Genomic DNA, 18,566 nt, shown 5'->3' on the forward strand with positions numbered 1-18,566 from the left:
CTTGTTTTCACAGCCCCACGGAATTTTCATGTAGCAATCTTACTTTTCCCCAACAAATCTCTTTGAAATGGATTGATATATGCATATGGACGACCTTTCTGAAATGACATGCATCAAAGTGAAGGCCAATAATATTCAGTTTCAAAGAGAATGTCGATCATGAGGTCTAAAATTTCTGTATAATTAAATATATATATATATATATATATATATATATATGATATTTTTATGCAGCCAGTCAATATATCTACAAAGGCCAAAACGTATTTTCTTGGGGAATTAATTTTTCCTTTTTGGTATAAAAAAAGGGAAATATCCATGAAAGCAGTATTTCCTGAATTGTGTGTCATCATTTATCCTAAGTTTTCTCCATTTTTAGCCAAAGAAAATTTGTGTACAATGTATGTTCTCGAGTCTGACCAGATAGCCAAAGATAACCTTTTGTTTCCTTGTCTTTCTATAGGAACATCTCCAACGGCTTAGCTAAACCATGTTATTTGGACTCAAAACCAAAGCTTGCTCGACAACGTAGTTATATCCCTGTTAACTTTTGTAAACTGTTCCAAGCGTTAACTACATTGAGAAAGAATCAAAGAGCAATGTGAAATGTAGGAAAATGAAGAACTTGAGAGAGAGGGTGTAAACCATATGAATTGTCTTCTAGACCTTAATGAATTGGATCCTTACAATTACAGAGCTTTTATCACACATATCCAACTTAAAGCTTCCTTCTTACACTTCTAACAGGCTAATTAATCTTTGTAACAACTTAACAACTTTAGTATGACATACCAGCCTCATTAACTAACCAATGATGAGCTATCAATTATTGATACTCAACAAAATTTAGTCATAAAAGATAGAATAGTTAAAGAATAGTTTAACCACCTGTGCACTTTTTGGCACCAAAATTTTCTGTAATTCCTAGAAAATTTAATGAATTTGATACTTCCTATTATACCTAAAATTCAATTATGAACAGGGACATTAATAAAGGTGTTCTTAACTTCACATATAAGACTTTTCGGTAGGAAACAACCGAAATTATGCTAATTACTCGGCATAGTGTAGCTGAAAGAGAGAAATGCCAGGTCTTGGTCTGAACCATACGTGAACAGTAAACCTATGCTTTTTTTCTTCTCAAATTTTGTGTCATCCCTTCTAAGGTTACACCTATCATAAGCTTTACTGAATATGGTACTAGAAATGCTATTCCCTAAATCCTTTCTGTTTTCGATATGTTAACTGAAAATTACAAAAAATTCAAGCACTCTAGATGATCGCCATACATACGTCAATGAAGCAAGTCTGTCAGCTCATCGATCTGATGCTGTTTCCCAGGTTAAGGCTTAAGGGTTCGATCGGCGTATGCCAATTTTTCTCTTCCAAAACACGATTTCAATCAACTCTTTTGCTTCTTTGGGGTTGTGGCGATATACGGTTAGTATATTCATCACGAAAGCTCTGCTGCTTTCAGTGAGAAGATGAAGCACGGGGCTTACCCTTGATGGAGTTGAGGTGTTGGGTCACGAATATGATTCCCATTACAAGTATGAGGCAACCAACCAGGGTGCTGAAAAAGAAAGCACCTGGTTGCCTGGTCTGGACGAACCCGTACACCCCGGTATTGGTCACAACAATAAGATCAGTAAGCCCATCGTTTGAGAAGTCCTCGGTGATCAGCGCGTATGTAGGCGGTGCTGGAAGGTCAATGGATGTTACAATACTTCCTCCAGGAGAAATCACCACAGCCTGTTGTTCTCCACCAGCAAGGACCACTTCTTGAATATCATGAACTCGCAACGAGAATGACTTCAGTGTAGGGACCACGTTACCAGCTTCCGTCATCCCTGATGGAGATGGAAGATTTGACCATATAGCACCCGTCGTCAAATGCCACTGCCAAACGGCGTCATGACCATGCAATCCAGGGGAGTATGAAGTTACCTGAGGGAAAGTACAATTTATAAGTTGCCAATTCAGCATAAGAAAACAGTATCCTGTACCTTACAGCTTACAAGATTATATATGAATTTTGTGAGTGATCTCATCCCAATCCATGACGTGAGAAACTTGTAGTAAGGATAAATTTTCACAGATCGGATAATCAAAATGATTTGATTTGGTTATCCAGCCAAAAGTCCATTCTCAAAACAACCACAGGAAGAAGACTAAAGAGGTCAGGATTAGAATGCATACCTCACCACGATTTGTCAGGAAGACAACATCACCATGACTTCCCTTACGATGCCTATGGCCATCCCTTCTTGGAATGAGAATGGGAGTTGCTACCTCCAACGAAGCTAAATCATGAGTTCGGCCAAAGCCTCTAGAATATTCTCCATGTTGGAATACGTTAAAAAGGGAATGATGACATATAGAAGCATTAAATAGTTGCTCTCGTACAGGTACACCAGAGGTCGCAACAGCCCAACAGGGACGAAGCACTTCCATGGATCCACTAGCAACAGTCTGCTCAGCGCCATGTCCCCCTACGGCCTGCAGAGAAGGCACACATTGTCACATTTATCACCCATGATTCAGCCATAAACAAAATGTACACTTCAAATAAGTGGCCACTGGCCACCAGTTGATTATGTCACATTATTCCCTACATTTCCTTTTCTTTTTTTATTCTTTGTGCTTGTCCACCAATCATAAATCTTTTATTTATCATTGTGCTTCAGATCCACTGAGTATTAAACTTTTAGGCTGTTCAGCCAACTGGAATTGAGATAAGAGACCAAAGGTAGAAAGTCAAGAGATGTGAACCTGGACATGATCTAGGACTCCATCACCATTTACATCAGCATGAAGGCCGCCCTCTTGAAGATGAAGCTGATGAGATCGATAAATTTTGCATTACATCGGTTAAGTCTAATATAACATAAATATTCCACTTTTGGTTATGACACAAGAAGGGAAATTGTGTGGGCATTTCGTTTACCTTACAGAAGGTGCGGCCAGTCGCCAAGTGAATAACTTCTATTCCTTCTTTTTGATGAGCTACAACGACATTAGGGACCCACCAAAGCTGAGTGTGGTTTGTTATGGTAGGAATATATTGATATGGCTGCATCAGCAACATAAACAGGTCAAAAAGGAACTTCAGCATACAATAAACAATTTTAGATTTAAATTGTTCACAAGTCACCTTCTTAGGTTTTGCTGAACCAGCATACCGTGTAGCTTTTCCAATCAAGTTTGAAATTTTTTTTGTTGAGTCCTTTCCAGGAAGATGGTTTTCTTCTGGCTTGTGGAAAGGTAAGTTAATAGTCTTTCCGGATGTTCTCTTCAATGTTTTCCTTTTGTGCCGCCTGAAATGTGCAAGTTCCAACAAAGTATCTTCTCTTCTATCCTGATAATGGTATGCAAATTGGCAAATCACTTTTCACAAAATAATACATTGAATTGAATAGGAGTGCAATTAATGGAGTAAAAGACAGTTTTTAAACCTACCCAATGATGTGGCATAACTCCAAGGATAGATTCTCTGAATTCCCTACATTCATACTACAATGTAACATGTATCAGGGGGCTTATCTCAAAATAATCTATCATAAATGAGGTCCAAATAAGCATGATTCATAAGGAGACGACAAGATGAAAACTACCATACTTTAGAAGGTAAAGAAAAATGTGTACAGAAGTGCTTTGTGTGTGTGTGTGTGTGTGTGTGTGAGAGAGAGAGAGAGAGAGAGAGAGAGATTTCCATAAGCTTCTTCGGGACCATTTCAAGTCGGAACTCAAATATTTCATATGTTACAAAACTCCATAGAATAAGAGTTTCACAGCATTATATAAAAAAAATGAAAAATTGATTTAACATATCATACATTGGGTGACTGTAACAAGTAACTATGCAGTTTTGTAAATGGCAGAATAACACACCTCTCCTGGGCGACGACTGTTCATAGCCTGAACATCAAGTTTGTAGTTATGCTGTGGAATTAACCGTGAAGCATCTGAAGAATTCTCTTCAATATTCTAAACAATCAAATGACTGAATCAGCTGTTTGAGAAGCAAATACTTGAATATTCTTAACCAAAAGTTGGAATCATCAATCAGATAAGAGTTAAACACCAGGTAGTAGTGTAATAGCAACATGCATCAATAAGATGCTAAGAGAAAAAATTCTACCTTGTACACCTGCTATAAATTTGTTGAATATATTACACCAGAAAATTAGTGTCTTTTAGTTTCTAAGTATACTATGAACTATAAAGCAGAGAAGTGTCAAAATAAAAAGCATATGTACAAAACATATGAAGATCACCTCATTCTTTCTAGTCCATCTCACAGTTCCAGAGTTGCCAGCAAATGCATAAAAAGCAAAATGGCGTAAATCCACAGTTCCTGAACTCCCAGAAGCCTACACAAGATAGATAGAAAAACCTTCAAAACACACTACTACCAAGAACCAAAATAGAAAATAGCTGTTTATTACTGGTTTCATATAGTTTGTCCACCCAGAAGCTCAAATCTATGCATTATCATACTTCAAACCAAGAAATGAGAATGCTCAGTAAATGCAAACATCTGTAGATCAGGTTATCCACTCTAATTACAACATGCAAGAGTTTTTCATCTATAACAACAACAACAACAACAAAGCCTTTTCCCACTAAGTGGGGTCGGCTATATGAATCCTAGAACGCCATTGCGCTCATTTGTGTCATGTCCTCCGTTAGATCCAAGTACTCAAGTCTTTTCTTAGAGTCTCTTCCAAAGTTTTCCTAGGTCTTCCTCTACTCCTTCGGCCCCGAACCTCTGTCCCGTAGTCACATTTTCGAACCGGAGCGTCAGTAGACCTTCTTTGCACATGTCCAAACCACCGGAACCGATTTTCTCTCATATTTCCTTCAATTTTGTCTACTCCTACTTTACCTCGGATATCCTAATTCCCAATCTTATCCTTTCTCGTGTGCCCATACATCCCACGAAGCATCCTCATCTCCGCTACACCCATTTTGTGTACGTTGATGCTTCACCGCCCAACATTCTGTGCCATACAACATCGCTGGCCTTATTGCCGTCCTATAAAATTTTCCTTGAGCTTCAGTGGCCTACGACGGTCACACAACACGCCGGATGCACTCTTACACTTCATCCATCCAGCTTGTATTCTATGGTTGAGATCTCCATCTAATTCTCCGTTCTCTTGCAAGATAGATCCTAGGTAGCGAAAACGGTCACTTTTTGTGATCTTCGCTAGATTGCTCCGGTCATTAGTGTGGATAAGTATATAAATGGATAGAGATAGGAAAGCAAACACAAGATGTACGTGGTTCACCCAGATTGGCTACGTCCACGGAATAGAGGAGTTCTCATTAATTGTGAAGGGTTTACACAAGTACATAGGTTCAAGCTCTCCTTGAGTGAGTACAAGTGAATGATTTAGTACAAATGACATTAGGAAATATTGTGGGAGAATGATCTCGTAGCCACGAAACTTCTAAGTACCGGAGTGTGGTATCGTCTTGACTTGCCTTATCTGTCTCATAGGTAGATGTGGCATCTTCTCTGGAAGTACTCTTCCTCCATCCAGGGGTGGTATCTGTAACTGGTGGAGATGCACAAGGTAATGTATCAATTTCACTTGAAGCTTACTTTTAGTTTCATGCTTGGTCAAGCGAGATACAAACCATGTAGTAGGAGTCCCCCAAGTCGCCGAGCTGGGGGATCTGCTGAAAGAGGTGACAGACAAGGTAAGCAATCAGAGCTCCGGCTGATTGTTCACATTCTCCCTATCTTGCAGGCAGCATGAAGGATAAAGAGAAGAAAAATGAGGAGAGATGATATGGGATACTTTTGCTTTTGAAGAAGTAACTTTCCACAGGCTTATTCTTGAACTGGGCTGGAGGGTTTTCTGGTTTCCTCCAGAGTATAAGGCCGACTGAAGAATTTGAGGGTCAAAACAAGTCCATCAAATCTAGAGTACGTTCGACCCTGCTGATATGGGATACTTTTGCTTTTGGTAGAGTAGTGGATGTATCGGCACGTGTGCTGTTACGCTTGTCTCCACATGCTTCCTTGTATCCTTCTCACTTGCCCTATCTGTTCCTCAGGCAGATGCGGTATCTTCCCTGGAAGCATAAGATGTTGAAGATGAGTACTCGAGAGCAATGCCAGGTAAGTAATCAGGTAAGGGGTTCCAGGCAGTCAGTTCCTGGCTGGAAGCTTGATTCCAAGTGCTGACTGATTGCTCTCTTTCTCCTTGTCTTGCAGGTAAGAACAAGGCCAAAGGAAAAGACAGGGAAAAAGCATGATATGGGATACTCTTGCTTTTAACCCTGATGATATGAGATATTCTTGCTCTACTATAGCTTGTTTACAGAGGTATTATCGGGGGGAAAGAAAGCTGAATATTTCGAAAGGCTTTGTTGGGAGTGCCCTCTCAGATAAGAGAAAGGGTTGAGCATTTTTGCAGGTCTGCCTGTCCGTTAGGGATGGAAGTCGACATATATAGGAGTCTCCCTAACATCAAGTAATAATGCTATTCCTTTACCCTACTTGGTTATAGCACGGTAGTGGGAGCTGCCAGCTTCACATGTTTTAACTCTGTCAGAGCACTTTGAAAAAGTGGTTTGTGGTATCTGGAAAGCTGATGTTGCGTGTGAAGATTACAGACCTGTCGGGGGTCTGGCTCTCGAGATTCGGAGAACGATGCCTCTTCGATTTTTGAGAAAGCAATCCTGTTGGGGGTCTGGCTCTCGAGATTCGGATAGTGGTGTCTCTTCAATTTTTGAGAAAGTAATCATGTTGGGAGTCTGGCTCTCGAGATTCGGAGGGCCGTGCCTCTTCGATTTTGGAGCAAGCAATCTTGTTGGGAGTGTTTTCTCGAATGTGAGTAAAGGTTGGGCATGTTTGCTAGTCTACCTTGCCACGAAGCACAGAGGTTGACACACAGGGACTTTCCAATTATCCAGCAGTGGTACTGTTCCTTTACCCTCTCTTCGATTTTGAGAAAGTAATCATGTTGGGAGTCTGGCTCTCGAGATTCGGAGGGCGGTGCCTCTTCGATTTTGGAGCAAGCAATCTTGTTGGGAGTGTTTTCTCGAATGTGAGTAAAGGTTGGGCATGTTTGCTAGTCTACCTTGCCACGAAGCACAAAGGTTGACACACAGGGACTTTCCAATTATCCAGCAGTGGTACTGTTCCTTTACCCTCTCTTCGATTTTTGAGAAAGTAATCATATTGGGAGTCTGGCTCTCGAGATTCGGAGGGCGGTGCCTCTTCGATTTTGGAGCAAGCAATCTTGTTAGGAGTGTTTTCTCGAATGTGAGTAAAGGTTGGGCATGTTTGCTAGTCTACCTTGCCACGAAGCACAGAGGTTGACACACCGGGACTTTCCAATTATCCAGCAGTGGTACTGTTCCTTTACCCTTGTGGGTAATAATATGGTAGCTAGACCTTCAAAATTTATGTGTCTAAACTTTGTTAGTGTTGTTTCTTTGCAATTCTTTTACCCTTCTTGGTCAGAGCGATGTAGTGGGAGCTGCAAGCTTCACGTGTCTCAACTTTGTCAGAGAACTTTGGCAAAGTTATCTGTGGTACCCATGAGCTACTGTTGCGTGTGGGAAGTGGGTGATTGAACAGTACGATTCATGTGCTTTCTACTTCGCCAGAAATCTTCAACAGAATGCCCATAATTTCCGCAAAGCTGAGTGTGCGTGTGACAGGTGCTGACAAGGCTGGAAAAGTAGGTGCCTCTTCGATTTCTGAAATTGGCCCTCGTGGTCTCTGAGCAGCCCAGCTTTTGAGAAAGCAAGCCTCTTCGATTTCTGAGATCGGCCTTTGTGGTCTTTGAGCAGCCCAGCTTTTGAGAAAGCAAACACCTCTTCGATTTCTGAGATCGACCCTCGTGGTCTCTGAGCAGCCCAGCTTTTGAGAAAGCAAACGCCTCTTCGATTTCTGAGCAGGCGCCTCTTCGATTTCTGAAGCTTCGTCGAGTGCAGATTTTTATAGGGGCTGACATTAAGTTCCAAAGCACACTTGAATATCCACCAGTAGAAGCTCCATTCTTGCACTTCTAAGATCTTGATTTGTCAGACCTCTTCTCTCTTCAACACCTTTGAAAATGTCTGGCCCCTCCGACCGTCGTTTTGACTTGAACCTTGTTGAAGAGGCAGCCCCGCCTTCTCCAGACAACATATGGCGCCCATCCTTCGTCTCCCCTACTGGTCCTCTTACCGTTGGAGATTCCGTGATGAAGAATGATATGACCGCTGCGGTAGTGGCCAGGAACCTTCTCACTCCCAAAGATAACAGACTACTTTCCAAACGGTCTGATGAGTTGTCTGTTAAGGATTCTCTGGCTCTCAGTGTTCAGTGTGCAGGTTCTGTGTCTAATATGGCCCAACGCCTATTTGCTCGAACCCGCCAAGTTGAATCATTGGCGGCTGAAGTGATGAGTCTCAAACAGGAGATTAGAGGGCTCAAGCATGAGAATAAACAGTTGCACCGGCTCGCGCATGACTATGCTACAAACATGAAGAGGAAGCTTGACCAGATGAAGGAATCTGATGGTCAGGTTTTACTTGATCATCAGAGATTTGTGGGTTTGTTCCAAAGGCATTTATTGCCTTCGTCTTCTGGGGCTGTACCGCGTAATGAGGCTCCAAATGATCAATATCTGATGCCTCCTCCTTCTAGGGTTTTGTCCAGTACTGAGGCTCCGAATGATCCCCCTCCGGTGCCTTCTCTTTCTGGGGCTCTACCGACTGCTGAGACTTCTCCTAAGCAACCTTTGTGAAGGCTCCCTCTTGTTTGTTTATTTTGACTCAAGTATATGTACATATTTGTAACTTATCGGGAATATCAATAAATAAGCTTTCCTTCATTTCAACGTATTGTGTTAAATACACCAAAGCCTTCTTCGCTAAGTTCTTTGAATTTTCTTTTGTTGAAGCTTGTATGTTGAAGCTTTGTGAGTGGAGCATATAGGTTGAGGTAGTGTTCCCTTAATTTCCCGAGTGAGGAAAACTTTTCGGTTGGAGACTTGGAAAATCCAAGTCACTGAGTGGGATCGGCTATATGAATCTTAGAACGCCATTGTGTTCTGTCCTGTGTCATGTCCTCCGTTAGATCCAAGTACTCTAAGTCTTTTCTTAGGGTCTCTTCCAAAGTTTTCCTAGGTCTTCCTCTGCCCCTTCGGCCCTGAACCTCTGTCCCATAGTCGCATCTTCTAATCGGAGCGTCAGTAGGCCTTCTTTGCACATGTCCAAACCACCGTAACCGATTTTCTCTCATCTTTCCTTCAATTTCGGCTACTCCTACTTTACCCCGGATATCCTCATTCCTAATCTTATCCTTTCTCGTGTGCCCACACATCCAACGAAGCATCCTCATCTCCGCTACACCCATTTTGTGTACGTGTTGATGCTTCACCGCCCAACATTCTGTGCCATACAGCATCGCCGGCCTTATTGCCGTCCTATAAAATTTTCCCTTGAGCTTCAGTGGCATACGACGGTCACACAACACGCCGGATGCACTCTTCCACTTCATCCATCCAGCTTGTATTCTATGGTTGAGATCTCCATCTAATTCTCCGTTCTTTTGCAAGATAGATCCTAGGTAACGAAAACGGTCGCTCTTTGGTATTTCTTGATCTCCGATCCTCACCCCTAACTCGTTTTGGCCTCCATTTGCACTGAACTTGCACTCCATATATTCTGTCTTTGATCGGCTTAGGCGAAGACCTTTAGATTCCAACACTTCTCTCCAAAGGTTAAGCTTTGCATTTACCCCTTCCTGAGTTTCATCTATCAACACTATATCGTCTGCGAAAAGCATACACCAAGGAATATCACCTTGAATATGTCCTGTTAACTCATTCATTACCAACGCAAAAAGGTAAGGACTTAAGGATGAGCCTTGATGTAATCCTACAGTTATGGGAAAGCTTTCGGTTTGTCCTTCATGAGTTCTTACGGCAGTCTTTGCTCCTTCATACATATCCTGTATAGCTTGGATATATGCTACTCGTACTCCTTTCTTCTCTAAAATCCTCCAAAGAATGTCTCTTGAGACCCTATCATACGCTTTTTCCAAATCTATAAAGACCATGTGTAAATCCTTTTTCCCATCTCTATATCTTTCCATCAATCTTCGTAAGAGATAGATTGCCTCCATGGTTGAGCGCCCTGGCATGAACCCGAATTGGTTGTCCGAAACCCGTGTCTCTTGCCTCAATCTATGCTCAATGACTCTCTCCCAGAGCTTCATTGTATGACTCATTAGCTTAATTCCCCTATAGTTCATGCAATTTTGTACATCACCCTTATTCTTGTAGATAGGCACCAAAGTGCTCATTCGCCACTCATTCGGCATCTTCTTCGTTTTCAAAATCCTATTGAAAAGGTCAGTGAGCCATGTTATACCTGTCTCTCCCAAAACTTTCCACACTTCGATTGGTATATCGTCTGGGCCTACTGCTTTTCTAAGCTTCATCTTCTTCAAAGCTACACCCACTTCTTCCTTCCGGATTCTACGATAAAAAGAGTAGTTTCTACACTCTTCTGAGTTACTCAACTCCCCTAAAGAAGCACTCCTTTCATGTCCTTCATTGAAAAGATTATGAAAATAACCTTTCCATCTGTCTTTAACCGCGTTCTCTGTAGCAAGAACCTTTCCATCCTCATCCTTGATGCACCTCACTTGGTTTAGGTCTTTTGTCTTCTTTTCCCTTGCTCTAGCTAGTTTATAGATATCCAACTCTCCTTCTTTGGTATCTAGTCGCTTATACATATCGTCATAAGCCGCTAACTTAGCTTCTCTCACAGCTTTCTTCGCCTCTTGCTTCGCCTTTCTATACCTTTCACCATTTTCTTCGCCTCTTGCTTCGCCTCTTTCTTCGCCTCTTGCTTCGCCTTTCTATACCTTTCACCATTTTTCATCTATAAACCAAAAAATGTTTTTTACCTCCTTTTCAGTTAAATTTCTTCTATGCTGCTCAGCACTTCTCTCTGCCATCCCAATTTCTTCAAAAGGGTCCATGGAAATCTAAAAAATGACAAGAAATCACCTTTAAGAGCACTGTAGACTGAGTAAAAATGTGAGCCTTCAGTTTAAACATTACAATGGCAATAACAGGTCAAAATGTAGAAGTCTGGTTTCAATCAAGTACTCCAAAAAAAGGAGTTAAGACAACAAGAACGGACAACAAAAGGAACTTGTGAAATACCAGGAGCACAGAAGCAACGAATATAGAAAAATGAAAGATGTAACAATCGCAAGTAAGTCCAATTTGAACACTTTATAATCGATATTCATCTTGACATAAAAGTGAAAAGAAGATTACGGTCCGCATTTCTTTATTGACATCCTAAAAGTTTGTAAAGACATTTAATGAAGGGATGCTAAAGCTAGTAGATAATGCTTGTAAAGGTGGGCTTTAAAGTTCGCAAACAATATTGGCAGTGGGGTATATACTTGTAACCACACATGATTTCTCCATAACGGATACTCGAAAGAAAAGTTGATTAGTAAATCCAGAACAAATGGAAACAAATTAGAACCAAATAATATAACAAGAAACATACATGAGGCTGCATTTCCATCCTCCCACCAACAATCACCAATCCTGTATCCCCATGCTTCAAGGTGTAATTACTTATTGAGATGGCAATCTCCCTATGGTGAGCATTATGTGGAAAATCCTCCTGTAAAATGCCCACTAGAATAAGAATACCCAATCGAATAACACCAACCAAGTTACCATTTCCCTAGAGAGATATGAAACAAAATTCCAAACTTTCCACAAACCTGTAAATCGACTTTCCACAGCCTTTGGAGGTTGGAATCAAAGCACATAACAGACCAACCCGACGTAACAACGACCAAAACTTGCCTAGGTCTTTGCCCCGGCCTAAGCTTGTCAATAACCCCGGTAGCCATTGCCACGGCCCGTCTGCCGGATGAGATGCGGATTTTGTCAGGCAAAAGGCTCACCTCCGCAAGCACACGCGCGTTGCTGAATCCTTCGTCCACACGCCTACTATGAGGCTCCAAAACCTAACAATAACAGAAATTACCTATAACATTAAACCCTAAACATACCTAACAAGCAACAATGAAAATTAAGAGAGAGAAACCTGGATTTTGGCATCGTGAGTGGCGATGAGGACTTCCTTCTTGCCGTCGCCGTTGAGATCGGCGACGATCGGCGGAGGAAGGCGGTCGCCTTCGAACTTGATTGGGTAGTCGTCGGAGAGGTGCATCCACGCCTCTCTGAAGGAGAAATCACCCTCGTGCTGAAATTTCAAACATCAAAATCCAATCAGAAACAATTCGCTTCGATTTCAATTGAAAAGAAATGCACAAATTCGGTCGTCGTTAGGGTTTTTTAGGATTTTGAAGGGACCTGAAGAGAGAAGAAGATGGCGAAGGCGCAGAGCATGAGAATTGCCAAATCTCGCTTCCTCATGGCGAAGTCTCTGCCGCCGAGAATCCAATTTCGCGGAGGACGGAGAGGACGGAGTGTTGAGCTGCAGTGGTGAGTGGAGCCTTCTAGACTCTCCGACTGTGAGAGACCGTTACTTTCGGGTAGATTTTACCTCCAGTATTCCAGACAATCGCGTATTACTTCCGGAACTTCCTCTTGCTTTGGCCTTTTTATTTTTATTTTTTTTAATTTAAAAGAAATTATGAAACGAAAGTTTTTTTTTTTTTTAACCAAAAATATTATGAACGTTAAAAAGGAAGCAGACTTAGCTTCACAATAGATTATTAATAATATGGTCTAAATTTTTCTTTGACGGAGAATCAACCTAAGATCTCTCAATATTCTCGACAAAAAATAATTGAGATTTTCACTAAAGATAAATTTAAACTATATTATTATTAACTTATTACAAAGTTTAGTCTAATCTCCTTATTAATTAAAAATTAAAAACGAAATAATTATAAAGGGAAGAGTGCAAGGAGTAAAAGGGATGGGAGGAAATGATTCCCCTACCATTTTTATCAAGACGAGATATGTAATCCTGGGTTAATACTAACCAACTAACCAAACAAGCCAAAATAACCAGAAACACGCAGATCCCAACTCTCCTTTGACCCAAGTTATACGCCCCCGGGGTCTGATTTGATCCGAACCCTCAACAACCGCCGGCGGTGCTGCGCTCATTTTCTCCACTGCGGCCCATCCAAAGGTACTCCCTCTGCTCATCTTCCTCTGTGTCCACGATTTGTGTTTGTGTTACTACTCTTACATTTAGCCACGGTTCTTCAACCGCTTTAACTTTTCCTGACGGTTTCTCTTAGTATTTGGTGTCTGATTTGTTCTGATGCTTCCACGCCTTTTAGTGGTTTCACTTAGCTAGAAACGGTGATTAAAGATGTTTAATTAGAGTTCCTAATTGATAACTGATAAGGAAGTTGGTCAACTTTGTTTTAATCGAGCCATATGCTAATTTAATTTAAACTGTGGGATTCGAAATTGAACTGAAAAGGAGAGGATACAGCACTAACCAACTTGTTTACGCGACTACCGCAGAATTGGTCCTCTTTAGTATGGTAAAGATGAAGCTAAACATTGGTATTTTCAAAATAGGCTAGTAACAATTTGTGTGTTGGTTTTCAAATGCGGGAATGGCTATGATACTTGCATGTTTTTAATGAAATCATCATATGGCCGTCGGATATATTTCAGGCTGACCATCGAGGAGGTGCTTGTATTAAATACATGTAAGTATTGTAGCCTGAATTCTATGTTTACTGGGAAATTGCTAGGTTATGATACATACTTGAATTTGGGCTAGCTTCCAAATTATGTTCATCCCCATATTTTTTTTCCGACAAGTTTGTTGTGTGGAGAGGAGTTGGATGCAGAGCTATTTCGACCACATGCCATTTTACATAGGAGAAATACTAGACAACCACAACTCGATAATGGACAATCGTTTCTGTTTGTGATTCATTGATAATACGCTATTGCGTAGTTTAGTTAGAGCTCTTTGTGCCTCCTAATATTTTTTGCCAAGACAAAAGGGGGACATGGCAAGCCACGATTATCCACCTTTTCCGGGCCCAGAGAGGCTATGAGGAATTTCACCATACCTGTGCCCACAGTCAAGCAGACTCACCGGAGCATTGAACCCGCGACCTCCTACATTTTTTCTGTTTATTGACCTGCTGAACTATGCTGCTTGTTACAATGTGATTCACAATTTCATTTTGGAAGTGCATGGAGTGTGCATCGGAGCAGTTATGACTTGAGAAATGTTTGGCCAGAAGATGTTCAGAAAGCATTCCATTTTATCTTGTACACAACACGATTTGAAAATTCTGTGTCTAATAGTTGATGCCTTTAATTTTGGCAGTGTCTTTCCATCTCGGATGTGAGAGTTAAGATAAACTAGTTTCATATTTGACAAGTGTCTAATGTTTTTGAGGCAATTCAGCAGCTTTTCCAATTTTGGCAATGAAAACAAGTGCAGGCCCCGAGCACAACTTGATGATTGATGGAAGTGATTCACCGACATTGCAAATTGACCCCAAAAGATCCCGGTTCCCATGCTGTATTGTGTGGACACCCCTTCCTGTTATTTCATGGTTGATTCCTTTTGTTGGCCACATTGGCATATGCAGAGAAGATGGTGTGATATTGGACTTTGCGGGGCCCAATTTCGTGTGCGTGGATAACTTTGCTTTTGGAGCAGCGACTCGCTACATCCAAATAAGCAAAGAAAAGGTACATACCCTCTTCATATCTGAACCCGTATAACCTTCTCGTTCCTGTTTCATTTATGCTCATTAAAATTTGACAAGCAGTGTTGCGCTATTCCCGATCCGTCTGAGTACCTAAGTGAGGATCAATATGGGCAGAATGAACGTGGAAGCGACATAAAGACATGGGATGATGCGCTCCGGAAGGGCACTCAGGAATTCCAACACCGAGCTTACAACCTCTTTACCTGCAATTGCCTCTCCTTTGTAGCCAACAACCTAAACAGGTTAGGCTTTCGGTCTGGTGGGTGGAATGTGGTGAACCTTGCAGCTCTGATCTTTCTCAAGGGTCAGTGGGTGAGCACAGCAGCCGTGGTGCAGTCCTTACTACCGTTTTTAATAACATTCTGTCTCGGAGTTGCATTAGTAGGTTCAACCTTCCTAAAGTACTTAGGTTTCTTCACCGCCCTTCTTGTCGGTTGGTTTCTTCTTGGTACGTACTGTTTCAAGAGTTTGATCCAGTTGTAAATTCTGTCATTTGAAGTCTTCGTACAAAAACTTTGGATTCAGAAACGTGATTCAAATGTATAGAACAGTTCTCTTTTCTCTTAAGAAGGCATGCGTTCCAAGAATCCAATGTACGAAAAAAAAAATTCCGTGGTCGTGGTCCAGTTTTGTAGTATATAACGGAAGAAAGTTCTTGGATTAGAATACTCTAGCTTACGATGAACGAGATTTAAACTTGGGGTGCAAGAGACAGGCATATTGTAGTTACTAACTGGCTTAACTCTCTTTTGCATGTGCTAAGAAAGTTCTTAGACTAAAATAAGGGTGTAACGGACTCTATAATTATCAAACATGTAAATTCCGTTACAGTTATGTGGAATTTTTGGACCATAAATATGGATTAGTACTAAAAAATATAAAACATATCAATCCTATTAGTAGTAATGGCGTTCAACAAATTAATTAGGATTGAATTTTCGACACAATGGTTAACCAAATATCCCTTTGCCAAGAAATGTCAAAGGGGGTTGTAGTTTAAGTGATTAGCAACATTTACTCGTCAAATTTTCCATGCACCAAAGCTTCTTATTAACCCCTTCCCAAAAGCAAAAAAGTGAACTGTCTGTTTTGATATGATTGAATTTTTTGTGCTACACCAATTATGCGACATATTCCAATTCAATTACTTTGCAACATTGAAGAGAATCGGTCTTTAATATCAATATATCACCTTCTGTCACCACTTAGCTAACCATGGAACACTCAACCAAACCATTCTTACTAACAAATGCAAAAGTCGTTTTCTAATTTTGATTATAATACCAACTAGTTATTGATCTAATGATACTAAGTCTAGTTTTTTTTTGCCCCCATTGATTGGCAAAAGAATAAAATATGAACCAATGGATATGATGCTCTTGATTAATTAGGTCAAGTTCTTAGGATCCAACGGTTGGAATTAAATACCCACAGATGATGCCATGGGTTTGTGCGCAATACGTTCGCAGTAAAAGCCCCACCTGCCAGCTGCATGCATTACGCGTTCCCGTCCGTACGTTGCATGGGAATCTCTCCTTTTTCACAGTCCTTATCTCCCACCCATGGGAATCACGTTTATTTTGTGAGGTGTTATTTTCTAGCTGTTTGTTTCTCGAGAAAATTTTACCGAGCGAAAAATGGCAACGGAGGAGGGACAAGTTTTCAGCTGCCACACTGTGGAGGCATGGGAGCAGCAGCTCCAAAAAGGCAACGACTCCAAGAAGCTGGTATTCTTTTGAATTGCACCAAATACAAATTCATTACATTTTTTTTTTCTTGAAAGATTTGTTTGATTTTTGTAATTTCGATTTGGTTTTCCATTGTGGTTTTTGGTGATTTGGGTTCTTGTTTTTAATGAATCTGAATATTGGGTTTCGTTTGGTTTTTGGTGATTTGGTTTTTTCTTATCTGATTTGATTTGATTTGCTTAGTTTAATTAATCTAGATTTATGTTCAAATCGTAAATATTTGTTAGATGCTTATGATTTTTGTGATTGTCCTAAATTATTGGTATTGAGATCCTAGAAAATAGGGCCTTTTTTCGAATTTTTGGAATTTTCTTTTGAAATTTTTTTATTTTTCCATGGAAATTATATGGATCTCTTAGCTTGATTCGTTCTTGGAGAACATTTTGGTGAAATTGTTCAATGAATTGGCTTCGTTTCTTCTGTATTTGTACAAATTCAATCGTATTTATCTTTCTTTTGTAACTGGTCTTGGGAAATTTGAGCCAGAAATTTTCTTTTAACGTTTTATCATGTGGGAGCAGACAAAGGACACATATATGTTCATCCTAGGTTTTCTTTTTGGTTGTAAATTAAGAAGAATCCTAGGTTGAAAAGGACTTACTAAAAAGGGTAATGGATTCAGAACTGCATCATTAATTTGCCTCTGGCTTGGAGTCATTTTCTCCCCGTATACACCTCTGTTTAATTTTTCTCCCCGTATACACCTCTGTTTAATTTATCATGTGTATGCATACTTAAGTACCAGGATCCTTGACTGTTGAATCCTTGTTGATTAGATCATGGTGTCTTGACCGCACATCTAAATATTAATTGCTCCGATGTATGTCATGCACTTGTTTCGACGCTACTTACTATCAATTGTCTCTCTTCATATTTTATAACAAAACAACAGTGTTTCCATGATTATACATTCTCAAATTGTTTTTTTTTTTTTTGTTGAATGTGGAGTTTTATAGAGTTAAACGAAGTGCTAGAAAGATTGCAGAACGAGGGAAAACATTGTTATTTGTCATATATGCTATTCATTTACTTTCTCGTGAGAGCTCTTCAATAAAAAATGCAGATGGTTATTGACTTCACTGCTTCTTGGTGCGGACCATGCCGCTTCATCGCACCATTCTTGGCAGAGTTGGCTAAGAAGCTGCCCGATGTCATATTCGTAAAGGTCGATGTCGATGAATTGAAGGTACGTAATATTCAAAAACAAAATGAAGACATTTGTTTCCAAAAGAGAGAATTTGATTTAGAATCTGCCTACTGTAAGAGAAACTCAGTCGCAAGTGAATTTTGGTGTAGACGGTCGCGCAAGACTGGGCGGTAGAGGCAATGCCGACGTTCATGTTCCTGAAAGAAGGGAAGATCGTGGACAAGGTGGTCGGAGCGAAGAAGGACGAGCTGCAGCAGACGATTGCGAAGCATCTGGGCACTGCTTCTGCCTGAATGTCATAAATACCGATCAATCTAGACTATACTATAGCAAACTGCACACATGGCCACAGACCTTATGATGTGCAAGTAATGTAGACTTATATTTTAACCTTTTGAGTCCTGACTCTGTCCTGAGTATTGTGTGTGGTATTTTTCATATGGTTGTTACATAAATGCAGTTCTATCTAGCTCATACATGGTTTGGATAGTTGTTACTAGATGTGGAAATTCTGTATGTATCGTTGTGGCAGGTTGGTGCACAAGGCCTAACTGTGAGAATTCTATCGTCTGACTGTCGGACCAGGTGGACTGCTGGATTTACTCACAAAGAAATGAGCTCCCTTGTATTTAGGTACCACTTGGCCTTGTGTACCCACAAACCTCCATGTAAGGAGAGATTTTCGTACCGAGTATTCAAGGGATACTCTACATGTCATAATGCAATTAGAGGAACTAATATCTTTGTTCGTGTCTCTTTACTTATTTTATGACACGTGAAGTACATGTTTTGATACCAAGTCTCACTCTCACTCCATTGTGAGTGGGCCGGAATTGCTGGTAGAAATTTATATGTAATGTGATATCCTTTGTATCTCTCTCCTTACATGATATCAATTAGATGAGAGAAACAAACACACAAAAGAGTATGCTAGGTTGTATGTTAGTCTCTC

General features: G+C 40.6%; 3 protein-coding genes across 6 annotated transcripts; 2 read left to right on the forward strand and 1 right to left on the reverse strand.

The window, feature by feature from the left end:
• Positions 1–987: 987 nt before the first annotated feature.
• LOC126603407 (uncharacterized) lies at positions 988–12,604 on the reverse strand. The gene is made up of 13 exons (XM_050270235.1): positions 12,369–12,604; positions 12,100–12,258; positions 11,771–12,019; positions 11,548–11,667; positions 10,928–11,008; positions 4,278–4,373; positions 3,892–3,987; positions 3,460–3,513; positions 3,155–3,358; positions 2,948–3,073; positions 2,773–2,838; positions 2,200–2,499; positions 988–1,947 (listed from the first exon to the last, which is right to left on the reverse strand). Exons 1-13 carry the CDS (start codon positions 12,429–12,431, stop codon positions 1,474–1,476), a joined length of 2,088 nt encoding a protein of 695 aa, XP_050126192.1. The 5' UTR covers positions 12,432–12,604; the 3' UTR covers positions 988–1,473.
• A 317-nt stretch (positions 12,605–12,921) lies between these two features.
• LOC126603408 (protein RTE1-HOMOLOG-like) lies at positions 12,922–15,289 on the forward strand. 4 transcript variants are annotated; one of them, XM_050270238.1, is made up of 3 exons: positions 12,922–13,158; positions 14,410–14,699; positions 14,834–15,289. In XM_050270238.1, exons 2-3 carry the CDS (start codon positions 14,430–14,432, stop codon positions 15,200–15,202), a joined length of 639 nt encoding a protein of 212 aa, XP_050126195.1. In that variant the 5' UTR covers positions 12,922–13,158; positions 14,410–14,429; the 3' UTR covers positions 15,203–15,289. The 4 variants fall into 4 exon arrangements, with proteins under 4 accessions (XP_050126195.1, XP_050126194.1, XP_050126193.1 ...); XM_050270237.1 differs by having other exon boundaries at positions 12,927–13,158; positions 14,413–14,699; positions 14,780–15,289; XM_050270236.1 differs by having other exon boundaries at positions 12,928–13,158; positions 14,780–15,289.
• A 990-nt stretch (positions 15,290–16,279) lies between these two features.
• Positions 16,280–18,088, forward strand: LOC126603395 (thioredoxin H-type). Its single transcript, XM_050270225.1, has 3 exons — positions 16,280–16,446; positions 17,531–17,653; positions 17,764–18,088. The coding sequence occupies exons 1-3, from the start codon at positions 16,357–16,359 to the stop codon at positions 17,905–17,907; spliced, it is 357 nt and encodes a 118-aa protein (XP_050126182.1). The 5' UTR covers positions 16,280–16,356; the 3' UTR covers positions 17,908–18,088.
• The last annotated feature ends 478 nt before the right edge of the window (positions 18,089–18,566 follow it).

Source organism: Malus sylvestris, chromosome 15 (genome assembly GCF_916048215.2).
Source record: "Malus sylvestris chromosome 15, drMalSylv7.2, whole genome shotgun sequence".
Lineage (NCBI taxonomy): Eukaryota > Viridiplantae > Streptophyta > Magnoliopsida > Rosales > Rosaceae > Malus > Malus sylvestris.